We start from the raw sequence: 13,556 nt of genomic DNA, 5'->3' as shown, positions 1-13,556 counted from the left end.
ATATCAAAACAGGGGAATAGAACACCATACTATAACAGGTCTCATTTATTCTTCTCAATTCTTACTCTTTTTATCCCTATGTTTCTTAAATTACATTAAGATATCTCACTATACTGCTGCAAATCATCCTTTGTCCCGTTCATAAAGAGCATTAGAATTTATAAACCACCTTAAGCTCTTAATAAGAGTTTGGTATAAAACATCAAAATGATACAATTGTCACTCCTATGATTCTATGAACCTAACAATAACAACAAAACAAAACAAAAAAAGTTATAACCATGAAATAGAAACTATAAACTTAGAAATAATCAATTGATCTTTTTGTTCATATGCTTCACAAGCTGACCCATCTGAAACCTCCAATACACAAAATACACCATGCCAAATCCAATCATCACATAAAGCCAAACATTCTCTCCCTCACTCTCCTTTGGTGACATAATCTCCTCAATTCTAAAACCCTCCCTCTCTGAATTCCCCAAAAGACCCTCCAAAAAATACCCATACAACACATACATCTTATCCCTCCCTCTCGAAACAACCGAAGTAGGGTACCCTTCACTCTCAAGGTCAATTTTGTCATAAACCACACCCTCCCTCCATCCATTATTACTCTTCAGAAGCCACAACTTATTCGCTTGCGGTGAAACCACCAAAACGACACCGTCACTTCTAAAAACGACGCCATCAGGACGCGTGAGATCCTCGTTGAGAAGTACGTGCCTGGCTGTACCGTCGTCCGCATCAACCTTAAAACCTTACCTGTATTGGATTGCACCACCAAGAGATAATCCCCGCTGCTGACGTAAGCAATACCGTTGAGCCCGATGTAACTATACGGTGTGTCGCGGTCCACCGGATGTTCGGTGAACCTCGGCGATTTTGAGAAGATTGAAGCTTCTCCTTTCACGTTGACTTTCCAGATGTAGTTGCCGATGGAGTTCGTGACGTAAGCGTTGTCGTTGTAATCAACAGCGACATTGTTTGCGAGGGCTTCTTCATTGGTGGGGAGAGGGGAGAGGAAGAGGCGGTTGCCGGATTTTAGGTCGTAGGCGGCGAGAGCGTTGAAAGGAGGAAGAGGTTTGACGGCGTGGATTACAGCGAGGACGCGGTTGTTGCGTGAATCGACTGTTATACCTACAACGGTGACGTTTTTGGGGAGAGAGGTATCGGAGATTAGGTTTTCGATTATGCCAGCGTCGGAGATTGATGAGATGGTGCGGTGACGGAGGGATCCGACGAGGAAGTGTTGTTTTAAAGGGTCCCACGCTAGGGATTCTGGATAGAGGTTTGGTGATTGGAAATTGGTGACGTGGGAGTTTTCGGCGAGGGCTTTGATTATCGGAGTTGAAGTTTGGAGGAAGAGGAGGAGGACGACGACGACGGTGGTGTATGAAGTAAGGGAGTGATTGGATGAGTGAATTGGCATGGTGAGGTTTTGAGAGCTGTGTTTTTGGGTTTGAAACTTTATTCCAAGTAGCGGCTGAAGTTAAGTGTATGGGTCTTCATCTCATGATGATCTATCTATAAAATTATACTATATTCTTTAATCGGAGAGGATTTTGAATCTTTAGAGTTTGAAAAAGAGAAATTAAAGGTCAGATTGTTTTGTTTTGTTTTGCTTTTAAAAAATGATTTTTATACTATTTACTTTTTAAAAAAATTGTAAATAAAAAAATTAATAAAAAATTACTTTTAATATTATTCTAAAAATATTATTTTAGATATTTAATTATTTTATTTAAAAAAATTAGATATTAAATATTTTAAATTATTTAATTTTGAAACTATTTTTCAAATAGTATTTTATAAAAATCATTTTTGAGATATAACTTTTTAATACATTGTATTTCGATTATATTTTGATCTTCAATAATTATGTTTATATTATTATACATCTTAGAATTCTCAAAGACCGAGCTTTTCTAGGTCGAGTATAAAAAGGCGAACAAGTCGGATTGCATAAATCGTTAGTAGGTCGGTTCTCGGAGAACATTGTTACAAGACGTAAGCAAGTCGGATCTGATCACATAGTGACTCTACTCTAGTATATGAATAAGTCGGAAACGGTCTCTGGAAGGGTGTCAGGGGGCAACATGATGTTGGTGTAAGCCCTAGAGGCCAATACTTTTGGTACTTGTATCGAATTATTTATTAATAATAAAAGGCATTTTCTTTATTATGGTTGATTAATAAAGTCCCTGGAATAGATAGTCCGTTTAATGTATTAAGTGTGACTTAATCATGAGAGCACATTAAACATAAGGACACTATTCTTAAAGTATCCGTAGTCGAGCTTTATTGTGAAGTGGGATAACATTAAAGCATTGATATTATTATGTTTGTAGACCGGTGATCACATCTCATGGATCATGGACAAAAAGTTATCAAGTCTTAAACATAGGTATGAATATTAAGAGTAATATTTATACCGGATTGACCCGCTATGAGAATACTATATAGAAAGTTATGCAAAGTGTCATAAGTTATTCTCATGGTGATAATGGTGTATACCACTCTATATTGACATCATTTTTATCACATATAACTATGCCAAATCCTCTGCTAAGTCTGCGAGGCCAGAAAATTCTTGCTTTAGCTTCAGGAAATAAAAATGTTTTATCCCCTCCCATAGCTGATTGTGAAGGAAGTATTTTCAAGTTCGAGCCACAAAACTCGTTTCCATCCAGCTCAACGGCTCTTTTGGCAGCATCAGGGGACAAAAATGTTATCTTGCCCCACTTTTCTCTATCTGGAGGATCCTTCCCCATTCCTTGGAACTTGTACATAACACATATAGAACCTGAGGTATTCTTTTCAAAAAACATTAGGAGCTCCTTGTCATCAATTGCATTTATGTTTGAGTGATACACATAAACACTCAGGGAATGCTTCTCGAGTTCCATATGCTTTATCTCAGCACCAAACCCAAACAAAGCCATAGGTGATGCAGAACCAGACCCGTGATACAAACATTTTTCCATACATTCTGTGCGTAACCTCTTTTTCTCGTATTCTAAAACATCACTCACCAACATAGTAGTTGTATTCATATCGTGTGAAGCGGCATATAACTGGATGAGATTCTCGTCAACTTTCACTTCAACAAAGATTCTTTCATCCAAACAAGCTTTCCTAATACGTGAAACATGACCAAGCAAATTACTGTTGAATTTCCCACAAAATCTTTTGAGAAGAATAGTGCCAAAACCAGTCAATGTCTTAGTTTGCAACTTTCGTTCTTCCATATTGGATACATCAAACGAGGGAGGGGGTTGAAGGTCATATAATGATTGAAACTCAACAGCACTAACACAGACCAGATATTCATTAGACACTGAGAGAAGGTCACCGAAAACCACCCAACTAGGCTTCTGAGCAAAGACGAGCAAGGAAGAAGATGGATGCAGTTGAACATGTTGTCCAGTTTGCGCTACTTCATAACCAAGTTGATTGCGTCCAGAAAACATGGCTACATTTACAGAAAGTGAGGCCAGTATAACCTTTTTCATATTCTTATCATGAACAGAAGGTGTATGAGGATCCCAACGCCAGTAACTTGGAACAATAAAGCCATGTTCACGCTCTAGAAAAGATTCTAACTCGAAAACTGTGTCTTGGTATCTCCTCATAGATTTAGCATTGATGCTATTTTCCCAACACCACTTATTCCTCCTCTCTTGAGGCAGAGCCTCCCATTCTTTGTACACAGAGAGAAGTGTAAAAAGGTCACCATCAGAATGGCAAAATTGCACTTTGAGACAATCAGATCTTTGCTTATCACCTCATCAATGTAGTTTCTTAGAGCCTTGAGATGAAAACCCCATACTGCAGAATATATAAATTCTCATTTATCATAGACTCCATCCCACTACAGCACAAAAAACAATAAAAAAACATGAGTATTACATATCAAAACAGGGGAATAGAACACCATACTATAACAGGTCTCATTTATTCTTCTCAATTCTTACTCTTTTTATCCCTATGTTTCTTAAATTACATTAAGATATCTCACTATACTGCTGCAAATCATCCTTTGTCTCGTTCATAAAGAGCATTAGAATTTATAAACCACCTTAAGCTCTTAATAAGAGTTTGGTATAAAACATCAAAATGATACAATTGTCACTCCTATGATTCTATGAACCTAACAATAACAACAAAACAAAACAAAAAAAGTTATAACCATGAAATAGAAACTATAAACTTAGAAATAATCAATTGATCTTTTTGTTCATATGCTTCACAAGCTGACCCATCTGAAACCTCCAATACACAAAATACACCATGCCAAATCCAATCATCACATAAAGCCAAACATTCTCTCCCTCACTCTCCTTTGGTGACATAATCTCCTCAATTCTAAAACCCTCCCTCTCTGAATTCCCCAAAAGACCCTCCAAAAAATACCCATACAACACATACATCTTATCCCTCCCTCTCGAAACAACCGAAGTAGGGTACCCTTCACTCTCAAGGTCAATTTTGTCATAAACCACACCCTCCCTCCATCCATTATTACTCTTCAGAAGCCACAAATTATTCGCTTGCGGTGAAACCACCAAAACGACACCGTCACTTCTAAAAACGACGCCATCAGGACGCGTGAGATCCTCGTTGAGAAGTACGTGCCTGGCTGTACCGTCGTCCGCATCAACCTTAAAAACCTTACCTGTATTGGATTGCACCACCAAGAGATAATCCCCGCTGCTGACGTAAGCAATACCGTTGAGCCCGATGTAACTATACGGTGTGTCGCGGTCCACCGGATGTTCGGTGAACCTCGGTGATTTTGAGAAGATTGAAGCTTCTCCTTTCACGTTGACTTTCCAGATGTATTTGCCGATGGAGTTCGTGACGTAAGCGTTGCCGTTGTAATCAACAGCGACATTGTTTACGAGGGCTTCTTCATCGGTGGGGAGAGGGGAGAGGAAGAGGCGGTTGCCGGATTTTAGGTCGTAGGCGGCGAGAGCGTTGAAAGGAGGAAGAGGTTTGACGGCATGGATTACAGCGAGGTCGATTCTCAGAGAACATTGTTACAAGACGTAAGCAAGTCAGATCTGATCACATAGTGACTCTACTCTAGTATATGAATAAGTCGGAAACGATCTCTGAAAGGGTGTCAGGGGGCAACATGATGTTGGTGTAAGCCCTAGAGGCCAATACTTTTGGTACTTGTATCGAATTATTTATTAATAATAAAAGGCATTTTCTTTATTATGGTTGACTAATAAATTCCCTGGAATAGATAGTCCGTTTAATGTATTAAGTGTGACTTAATCATGAGAGCACATTAAACATAAGGACACTATTCTTAAAGTATCCGTAGTCGAGCTTTATTGTGAAGTGGGATAACATTAAAGCATTGAGACTATTATGTTTGTAGACCGGTGATAACATCTCATGGATCATGGATAAAAAGTTATCAAGTCTTAAACATAGGTATGAATATTAAGAGTAATATTTATACCGGATTGACCCGCTATGAGAATACTATATAGAAAGTTATGCAAAGTGTCATAAGTTATTCTCATGGTGATAATGGTGTATACTGTAACACCTCAAAATTTGCCCTCCTCTCTTGGGACTAGCTTAACATATTGCATTTCATTTTTTAGGACATTAGTCATTGCATATTGCATATCATATGGCAATAACAATCAAGTCATCCTCCAAGTCTTGGTCAGAAGATAAGAGGTTGAGATTCAAGCTAAAGGTTTAATTGAATTGATCACTAGCCATCTGAGGGTTGTGCGTCAAATTAGGGTTTCATGGTTCCTCAAGGAGATTGATCATCATCTTGGTTGCAATGGTACAACATCATCATCATGGTTTTTTCATCACCAAGAGATTCCTTATGCTTGATCAGATACCTTGGGATTAGGGTTTTGACCTCTGGTCAACCATAATCAGCTGCATTGTGCCAATCAGGGCTTGTCAAGGAGATGGGGTTTTCAATGGATGTGTGGATCATTTTATGGTTTTAATGATCTTGTGGAAGCTAGGGTTTCATCATTGAGCCATTTCATCAGGGGTTTGAGGATCAAGATCGTCAGTGCATAGCCAGTTCATCTATCAGTCAACAAAAGTCAACCACAAGTCAACTGATGGATTTGGAGGTGGGAGAGGGTTAGAGACACTTCATTCATGTCCAAACAAGTTTCATTTGACATTTCAAACATCAAGAATGAAGAAAATAAAGTCAGATGAAAACTTTCCAAAAATAGAAAGTGACTTGTAATTCAAAATTGCCAAAAATGGAAAGGTTTTCTCCTCAAAATTACATGTCCAAAAATGCTTCAAATTAAATTTTGTCCAACCTGAAAGTTGAAGATCTTGCTCTCACCTTTCCAAAAAGTCCAAGAACATGAATTTCTCATTTGTGGTTGGCAAGTTATGATCAAATCATTGTCCAAAAAAGTTGAATTTCAAAGTTGCATAACTTTTGATTCACAAGGCCAAATGGAGTGAGGTTTTTTTGAGCAAATTTCTTTTGATCCCCTCTATCCAAAACAAGCATTACATTTCATGAATTTTGCTCACACAAAAAGTGCATTTTTCAAGTGAACCAATTTTGAATTTGGAGGGAAAAAGGTCATTTTGCAAAATATTCATTGTTTTCACTCCATTCCACTTGCATTAGCTCACAAATATCATTTGAAACTTGCTCCAAAACAGAAATTTTACTGTTGCATTGGTTTTGCACAAGTGAGGGTGGATTGGTCAATTGGCCATTTAGCATGAAACTTGCATTTTCACTAATCCTTTGTAATTACACTAATCATGATTACTAGCATCATTAACATCACATATATAAACTAAATCATAACTGTTTTCTAATTAACCATAATAGAATTGCATTCTAGATCTAGAAATCCAAAAACTCTTCATCTTTCTCTCTCACTTTTTCTGCAATTTTCTTCACCAACCTTGCCAAGATCTTCATCGATCCATGATCCATGTGCATTATTGAAGTTGTTGGAAGCAAGATCTCATCATTTCCAAGCTAATTCAAGGACTGTTAAAGTGAGCTTCAACAATGGCAATTCAAGATTTGAGCTAAATCGTGTACAATCAACATCAAAGCTTTATTTCATCCACTCCTACAAGCATCAAAGCGCATCTGTTTTCATGTTACAAGGCCAGGAAACCTCAAATTCATCACTGCTATCCAATTAAGGTTAGTTTTCGAATTGCCTAATTCTTAAAATTGATGCATGCTTTAGATAGATCTTTGGATGTGGAGTGTTCTGCAATTTGTTTCATTGAATTTGGTTGAGAAACAAGGAAGTTATGTGGATTAGAAGATTGATGCACCAATATGTTTTGCTTCGAAACTTTTAATCTAGGAAGAATTAGGATTAATTGATGAGATATTGTTGATGTACGTTGAGAGACCTTTCCAGTGATATAGATTTTGTTGATTTTGGTGGAAATTTGTTCATGCTGGAAATTTGATGATGAACACGATGAATGTGTTCAAGAACATGTGAATTTTTTTCCAGAAAACACACTTTGATCCTCATTTCCGTGTTTTGAATGGTGTTTAGTGTTTTCGGACTGGTGATTGGACCACGTGTCCAGGTACAGGCATAAGCGCGCGCCAGGATTTGAAATGGAACCTCCTTTGATCCTTGGCTAGAGCATTCCACCTTTGGCCTTTTGTATTTTTCTTCATATATGCTACATGTGTTCACATGCCATTTCATATCATTTTTAATTTCTCTCCACACTTAAAATTCCATAACTCCATAACCATTGATCCAAATTGATTGAAATTTTTTGTGCCATAATCCTTAAGATCTCTAGAATTTTATGATGATTTTTATTAAAATTGTGCACGTGTGATTTTTGGAATGGCCTAGGGTTTGTTTGGATGTGTTCTTTCATACACCTTGCTTGATGTTTTGATCATGAAATGATGATGCTTAATTGGATGGAGCTGAAATTTTAGATGTGCAAACTAGACACCTAAATGAACATTTTGGCTTTGAGTTTGCTATTTTATCATTCCTGGATTGTGAGATATGATCATTTGAATCTAGGTGTGACAATTTGTGTCACACCATTTCTTGTCTAACTTCATGATTTTATTTGTCATGCCATATTAACTTTAAATGAGCTGAACTTTTGCATGTTGATACTTCTGGATGTTAGGTTCACTTGTGAATTTTTGTGGATTTTTTGAGTGCATTTCCAATTTGTTTGGGAATTTCCTTTCTGTTTGACCAAATGTGGACCTTTTGTGAGTCATGATCTTAATTGATTTGTGAAATTCTTGATATGTATTGGATGGACTTGAAATTTTGTGGAGTGATTATAGACACTTTAAAGTTTGTCATGGCTTTGGTTTGGTGCGTTTATCATGTTCCTACTCTGTTTTGTGCTTGCTTGAAGTTGATGCATGATTTGGTGCCTTGTTTGGACTTGTTTGAGCATGCTTTGACTTAGGGATTTTAATTGACTTGCTTCCCTTTGTCCAAATGGCCTGAAATTTGGTGTGTAGATCATGTTGTGAATGCTGTTTGACCATGAGTTTTTTGGGGATTTATTGAAATGTTTGTGAGTTGATTTGAATTGGATCTTTCTATTTGGTCCTATGAGGTTCTAAATTGCATGCTTTGTACTCTTTGCCTCATGAAATGATAATGGTTGATGATATGAATGTGAGACCACTTGGATTTGATTCTTATTTGATTAATCTTGATTTTTGATAAGTTTCATGTTCTGTTTTGGTTTATTTCTCTCATTTTGACCCTAGTCTTGTACTAGTGGTTAGTGCCTAATGTTTGAGCTTTGTTTCAGGTCAAAGAGCACAATTGCTTATACTTGATGGTGTGCACTCAATTGGGATTGGTTTATTGCTTGTTTATGACTAACCTTGAGTTTGTTTTGTAGGCATTGAGATTTATGCTTAGGCCTTGTGGCTTGCACCTATGTGCCTTGATGCTTGTTATCTGTTTGTGCTGTGGACTTGTAATTTTCTGTTTGACTTTTGTTTGTCTGGTATACTGATTATGTTGGATTGATTTCAGGTACCTTAGTTGCTATAGTTCATTTTGAACTTGCTTGTGTTGTTGCTTGGTTGCTTAACCAATTGAGGTAGAATTTCTTTTCTCCATGTAGTCTGGAAGACCTGGCCTGTTACTTGGCCAGGCACCTGTCTGAAGTCCTCCTTAAGAGGCAATGCTTGTGATTGTTTATCTTTGTCCCCAAGCAGGAAAAGACCTTTGTTAAGGCAATTGGCAGATACAAGAGATGTGCAATCCATCTCCTGCTATTCTTGTTGAGTCATCCCTTTGCTCACACAACTGGTGTTGATGCATTGTGGATAGTAACCCAAGATCCTTGTACAGTTGTACAGTTGAGTCAGTGTCATAAGTGTAGAAGGGTTCCCCCTTTCTGAACCCACACTTCTTTGTCTGAAGCTCTCCCTGGCCAGGGATAAGAGCTGTGAGGCACACCCCTCACTTCCCATTTCATCTGCTTCACCCTAACTCTCAATGTTAGGGTTAAGAGCTAACATCACCTGATACAGTTGGCTTGCTTTTGCAGCCTAACCCTTGTGTGAGCCCACTTTGTCTGTATATAGTGTGTGCTAATTGCGAATGTTTGCTCTGTTTTGATTATGCTTGCATGTTTTGCTTTGCCTGTTTAGGATTAGCTTGCAGCCTGTGCAAGTAGGTAGAAAACTCAACCTAGGACCATTGTGGAATACATGATAACTATTAGGCTCGAGTCAGTCTCCCTTTTAGTTTGTCATTTCCCAGTCTCTGGTTAGGAGAAAGTTTCTCCCCTGTTTAGGGGAACTACGTTGCCCTGATCCTCATACCAGATGAGGTACGTAGGCAGGAGGTCGCACGAGATCTCTCCGGGCACCCTTTTTCTTTTTGTGTGTGTTTGTTTGACAGTTGCTAGGCTCGAGTTCCCGACTCCTTAGTAACTGGTTGTTTGTTTCTTCTCGTGTGTGTAGGAGATGGATGTAAGCCCAGCATTTGGCAGTCCGTATCCTCTTGTTGTGTGCTTGGAGTCCGGTATGAGTCCATCAAGTGGCATCTGGTTTCCAGTGTGGGTTTGTTGGGTTCGGAAGCTGATGTAAGTCCAGCGATTGGCGTTCGGGTTCCATGTTTGCCTGTTTGTGCGTGTGTTTTGTTTCGGCGTGCGTGAGCCGAACTACGGTAGCTCTGATTCTCGTTCCAGACGAGATACGTAGGCATAGGATGCGATATCCTAGCGAGCCCGTTCCTCTCTTCCCCCACCTGTGTTGTTTTCAGTGTGAGTGTGTGATGTTTTGTTTTAGCAACCTTTTCCTATCCTTTGAGCGTGGATCCCGTCGAGTACGACGGATGCGTAGGGGTGCTAATACCTTCCCTTCGCATAACCGACTCCCGATCCCTTTCTCTTTGGTCGCGAGACCATGCTTTTTCCAGGTTTACTTCGAGCGTTTCCTTTCCCTCTTTTGGGATAAATAACGCACGGTGGCGGCTCTGTGTTGTTTTGTTTTAGCCCGCCGGTTGTTTTTTCGCGGATGCGACAGCTGACGACTCTGTTGGGGACAAGAAGTTGACCTGTTGCTGGTCCATCTTCCCTAAGCGAGTCTCTCCTAGCGTTCTAGGATAGTTTAGGTTGCCTGTGCCGCTTTATTTATTGCATTTATTATTCTGATTGTGTATATATTTGCATAAATATTTGCATGCATCATACTATCATGTTGCCGTCCTCTGTGCAGGTGGTTCCTCTGTTTTGGGGTGGGTGTTCTGAGTGGGGCTAAAACCCAGGCCCGAGTATACACCTAGGATTAGTGTGGTCTCATGTTGCCTCCTTCATGTTAGGTCAACATGTGATTGGCAACGTGATGTACCACAAGCCGGACGAGGTTCTTTTGAGGGAACTTTTCCTTTATGGAGTATCCACTTTGGTTGAGTGACTTCATCTGAGCTATTGACTTCGGTGACCGATCATTCCCGGATCTTTGGTTCCGTCGATCAGAGTCCTATTTATAAGTCGGATTTATGAACATTTATTTCTGTGACGCCGAAGTGCTGTCCGTGGTATTTATCAGTGGGGATCCGTTTATTTCAGGATTCCCCGGGCCGATTCAGAGATTGTTGTGGATATCTGCTCAGAGATTGTCTGATGATGATGGTGATGTATCTTTCAGTTCCGTTTATTTCGGAACCCTGAGTTGGATTTGTGGTTACATATTCCTTCGGATGGTTGTGATCAGTTCAGGGGCTGTGACTCAGAGCAACAGATGATCAGATGACTTGGAGGGTGGCACTATGCATTGCATTCATTCATCAGCATCATCACATTTTGCATTTACCTGCATCTAACACATGTTTATCCATATGCAGGGACATTTTTGATCGAGATCCTGGTTGAGAGACTTCTTGCTCAGACATGAGGACCGGTTTGAAGGATGATGTTGTCTATAGCTTCTTTGACCCAGAGATCGGTATGCTGAAGGATATGATAGCATTGATTACACCCGACCATGTGGGGATGTTCAGAGAGTCATACGGTGGTATTCTGAAGATGGTTTTCAGACTCACTGACAGCGACAGAAGCGCTGTTCATACTCTTCTCCAGTTCTATGATTCGGGTTTGAGGTGTTTCGTGTTCCCGGATTATCTATTGGGGCCTCTGATGGAGGATTATGCTAGCATCTTGGGTATTCAGATCCGAGATCAGATTCCTTTCTGTGCCATTAGGGGAGAGCCTGACATCCTTGGGATTTCTCGTGCTCTTTATTTGAGTCCGGAAACGATCAAGGAGGGTTTGAAAGAGAAAGGAAAATTACCTGGTTTTCACTTGAGTTTCTTGGAAGCTAAAGCCAAGGAACATGCTGCTGCGGGTAATTGGAAGACGGTCTGTGCTTTGATTGCTGTGGGCATTTATGGTGTCATTCTGTTTCCTAATCAGAAGAGCTTTGTGGACCATAATGCCATCAGATTGTTCATACAGAGGAACCCTATTCCTACTCTGATCGGAGATGTCTATTATTCGGTTCATAACAGGAACGAGAAGCGGCGTGGTGGCTTGATCCGATGTTGTGCTCAGATGCTATTCAGATGGTTCATGGGGTATTTGCCTTCCCGAGGTGCTTTTGCTTTTCTGGATCCCACGGTCAAGTGGTCAGTCAGGTTGATGGGTTTGCGGGTTGCTGATATAGCTTGGACTCACAATGGTATGGCTGGACGGGATTTTATATATAGCTGTGGGAGTCTTCCTAATGTGCCTCTTGTAGGAGTTCAGGGTTGCATCAATTACAACCCGGTTCTTCTCAGGAGACAGATGGGGTTTGCTATAGAGGGTCCTCCTCTCAGTCGAGAGATTCAGGAGTCTTTCTACTTCCCGATTGAAGGCAATCAGGCCAGGTTGAGGCAAGTATTGGATGAGTGGCGTGACATCCAGAGAAAGGGCAGGGTTCCTTATGGCAAGGTTAATAGTCGGTATTTTCCTCTATTTGATGATTGGCTTCGGAAGAGAATCGAGATCACACGTCTACCATTTCCGGGAGGGGATCCTTGGTGTCCTATGATTGAGGGTCCGCGTTCTTCTGTCAGTATGGAAGAATTCCTCGAGATGAAGAGAGCCAGAGATCAGTTGCTTGCGGAGAAAGCTGAATTGGAGATGAGTGTTGCTCGTATTCAGATGTCTAATCAGGAGATTAGAGTGAAGATGGAAGATCAGGATAAGCGACATGCCTTGGAAGCGAAGCGCTTTGAGATGGATACTGCCTACTATGGGAAGATCAGCCAAGCCCTCGCGTCATCGACAAAGGGGCACGACATCACTAAGGAGAAGCTAGCCAGAGCTGCAAAGGTCATTGAAGATCAGAAGAAGAGGCAAATCCTCGTGAGAGATCAGAGGGACGACAGAGTCAGAATCCTCATTGCTGAGTGGGAGTCAAAGCTGAAGACCAAGGAATCAGAGAACCTGAAGATCATCGCCGAGAGAGATCATTGTATCGCCGAGAGAGATCACTACATTGCTGAGAGAGATCATTACTTCAGGCAGATGAAGATTCACCAGAAAGAGGTGGGGAGATTACAGCAGGAGAACACTGAGCTCAGGTTCGCTGCAGAGTTCGCGAAGATGGTTGATGATATAGGGCCTTATGTGGGACCCTCATCAGGCTAGCCTTTCTTTTGTGTGGATTACCGTCAGGCCTGTTGACGGAATTCATTTGCTTGTCTTTCCGTTCCGATTCTGGAGGATTGTATTTGATTTGTATCAGCTTTGATGTATGACTATGGCGCTTATTGTGCATTTTGATATGTGATGGTTGTTTTCATTCAGTGATCGATCTTCAAGCTTTATTTGCTTTACTGTATGCACTCGCACATCACACACATGGTTGGGGGTATTTTGCTAAATCATATATCTCTGATCTGTATGATGAAATAAAATGCTGAATGTCAGAGTATTGCTGCCGGATTATTATTTGTCTCGATGAAGCCAGGATCGAGAGATAAAGTGTTCCTCATGAGAATAAACACTGCATTCATGCATGATCATAATAACGTGTTTTTATTTTGCAGGTA

General features: G+C 40.2%; 1 protein-coding gene across 1 annotated transcript in view; it reads right to left on the bottom strand.

Annotated features, from left to right (window-relative positions):
* Nucleotides 1-17: 17 nt before the first annotated feature.
* The window catches only part of LOC127114555 (uncharacterized), a gene marked incomplete at its 5' end in the record, with an annotated part of 30,992 nt that continues 17,453 nt past the window's right edge, over nucleotides 18-13,556 (bottom strand). The window contains one exon of the mRNA XM_051046621.1: nucleotides 18-752. Within this exon, the coding sequence (XP_050902578.1) occupies nucleotides 312-752 (441 nt within the window). The remainder of the gene's footprint in view (nucleotides 753-13,556) is intronic.

Source organism: Lathyrus oleraceus, unplaced genomic scaffold (genome assembly GCF_024323335.1).
Source record: "Lathyrus oleraceus cultivar Zhongwan6 unplaced genomic scaffold, CAAS_Psat_ZW6_1.0 chrUn0572, whole genome shotgun sequence".
NCBI classification, from domain to species: domain Eukaryota; kingdom Viridiplantae; phylum Streptophyta; class Magnoliopsida; order Fabales; family Fabaceae; genus Lathyrus; species Lathyrus oleraceus.
Note: the sequence above shows the minus strand (reverse complement) of the source record. Positions and strands in the feature narration are given on the sequence as shown.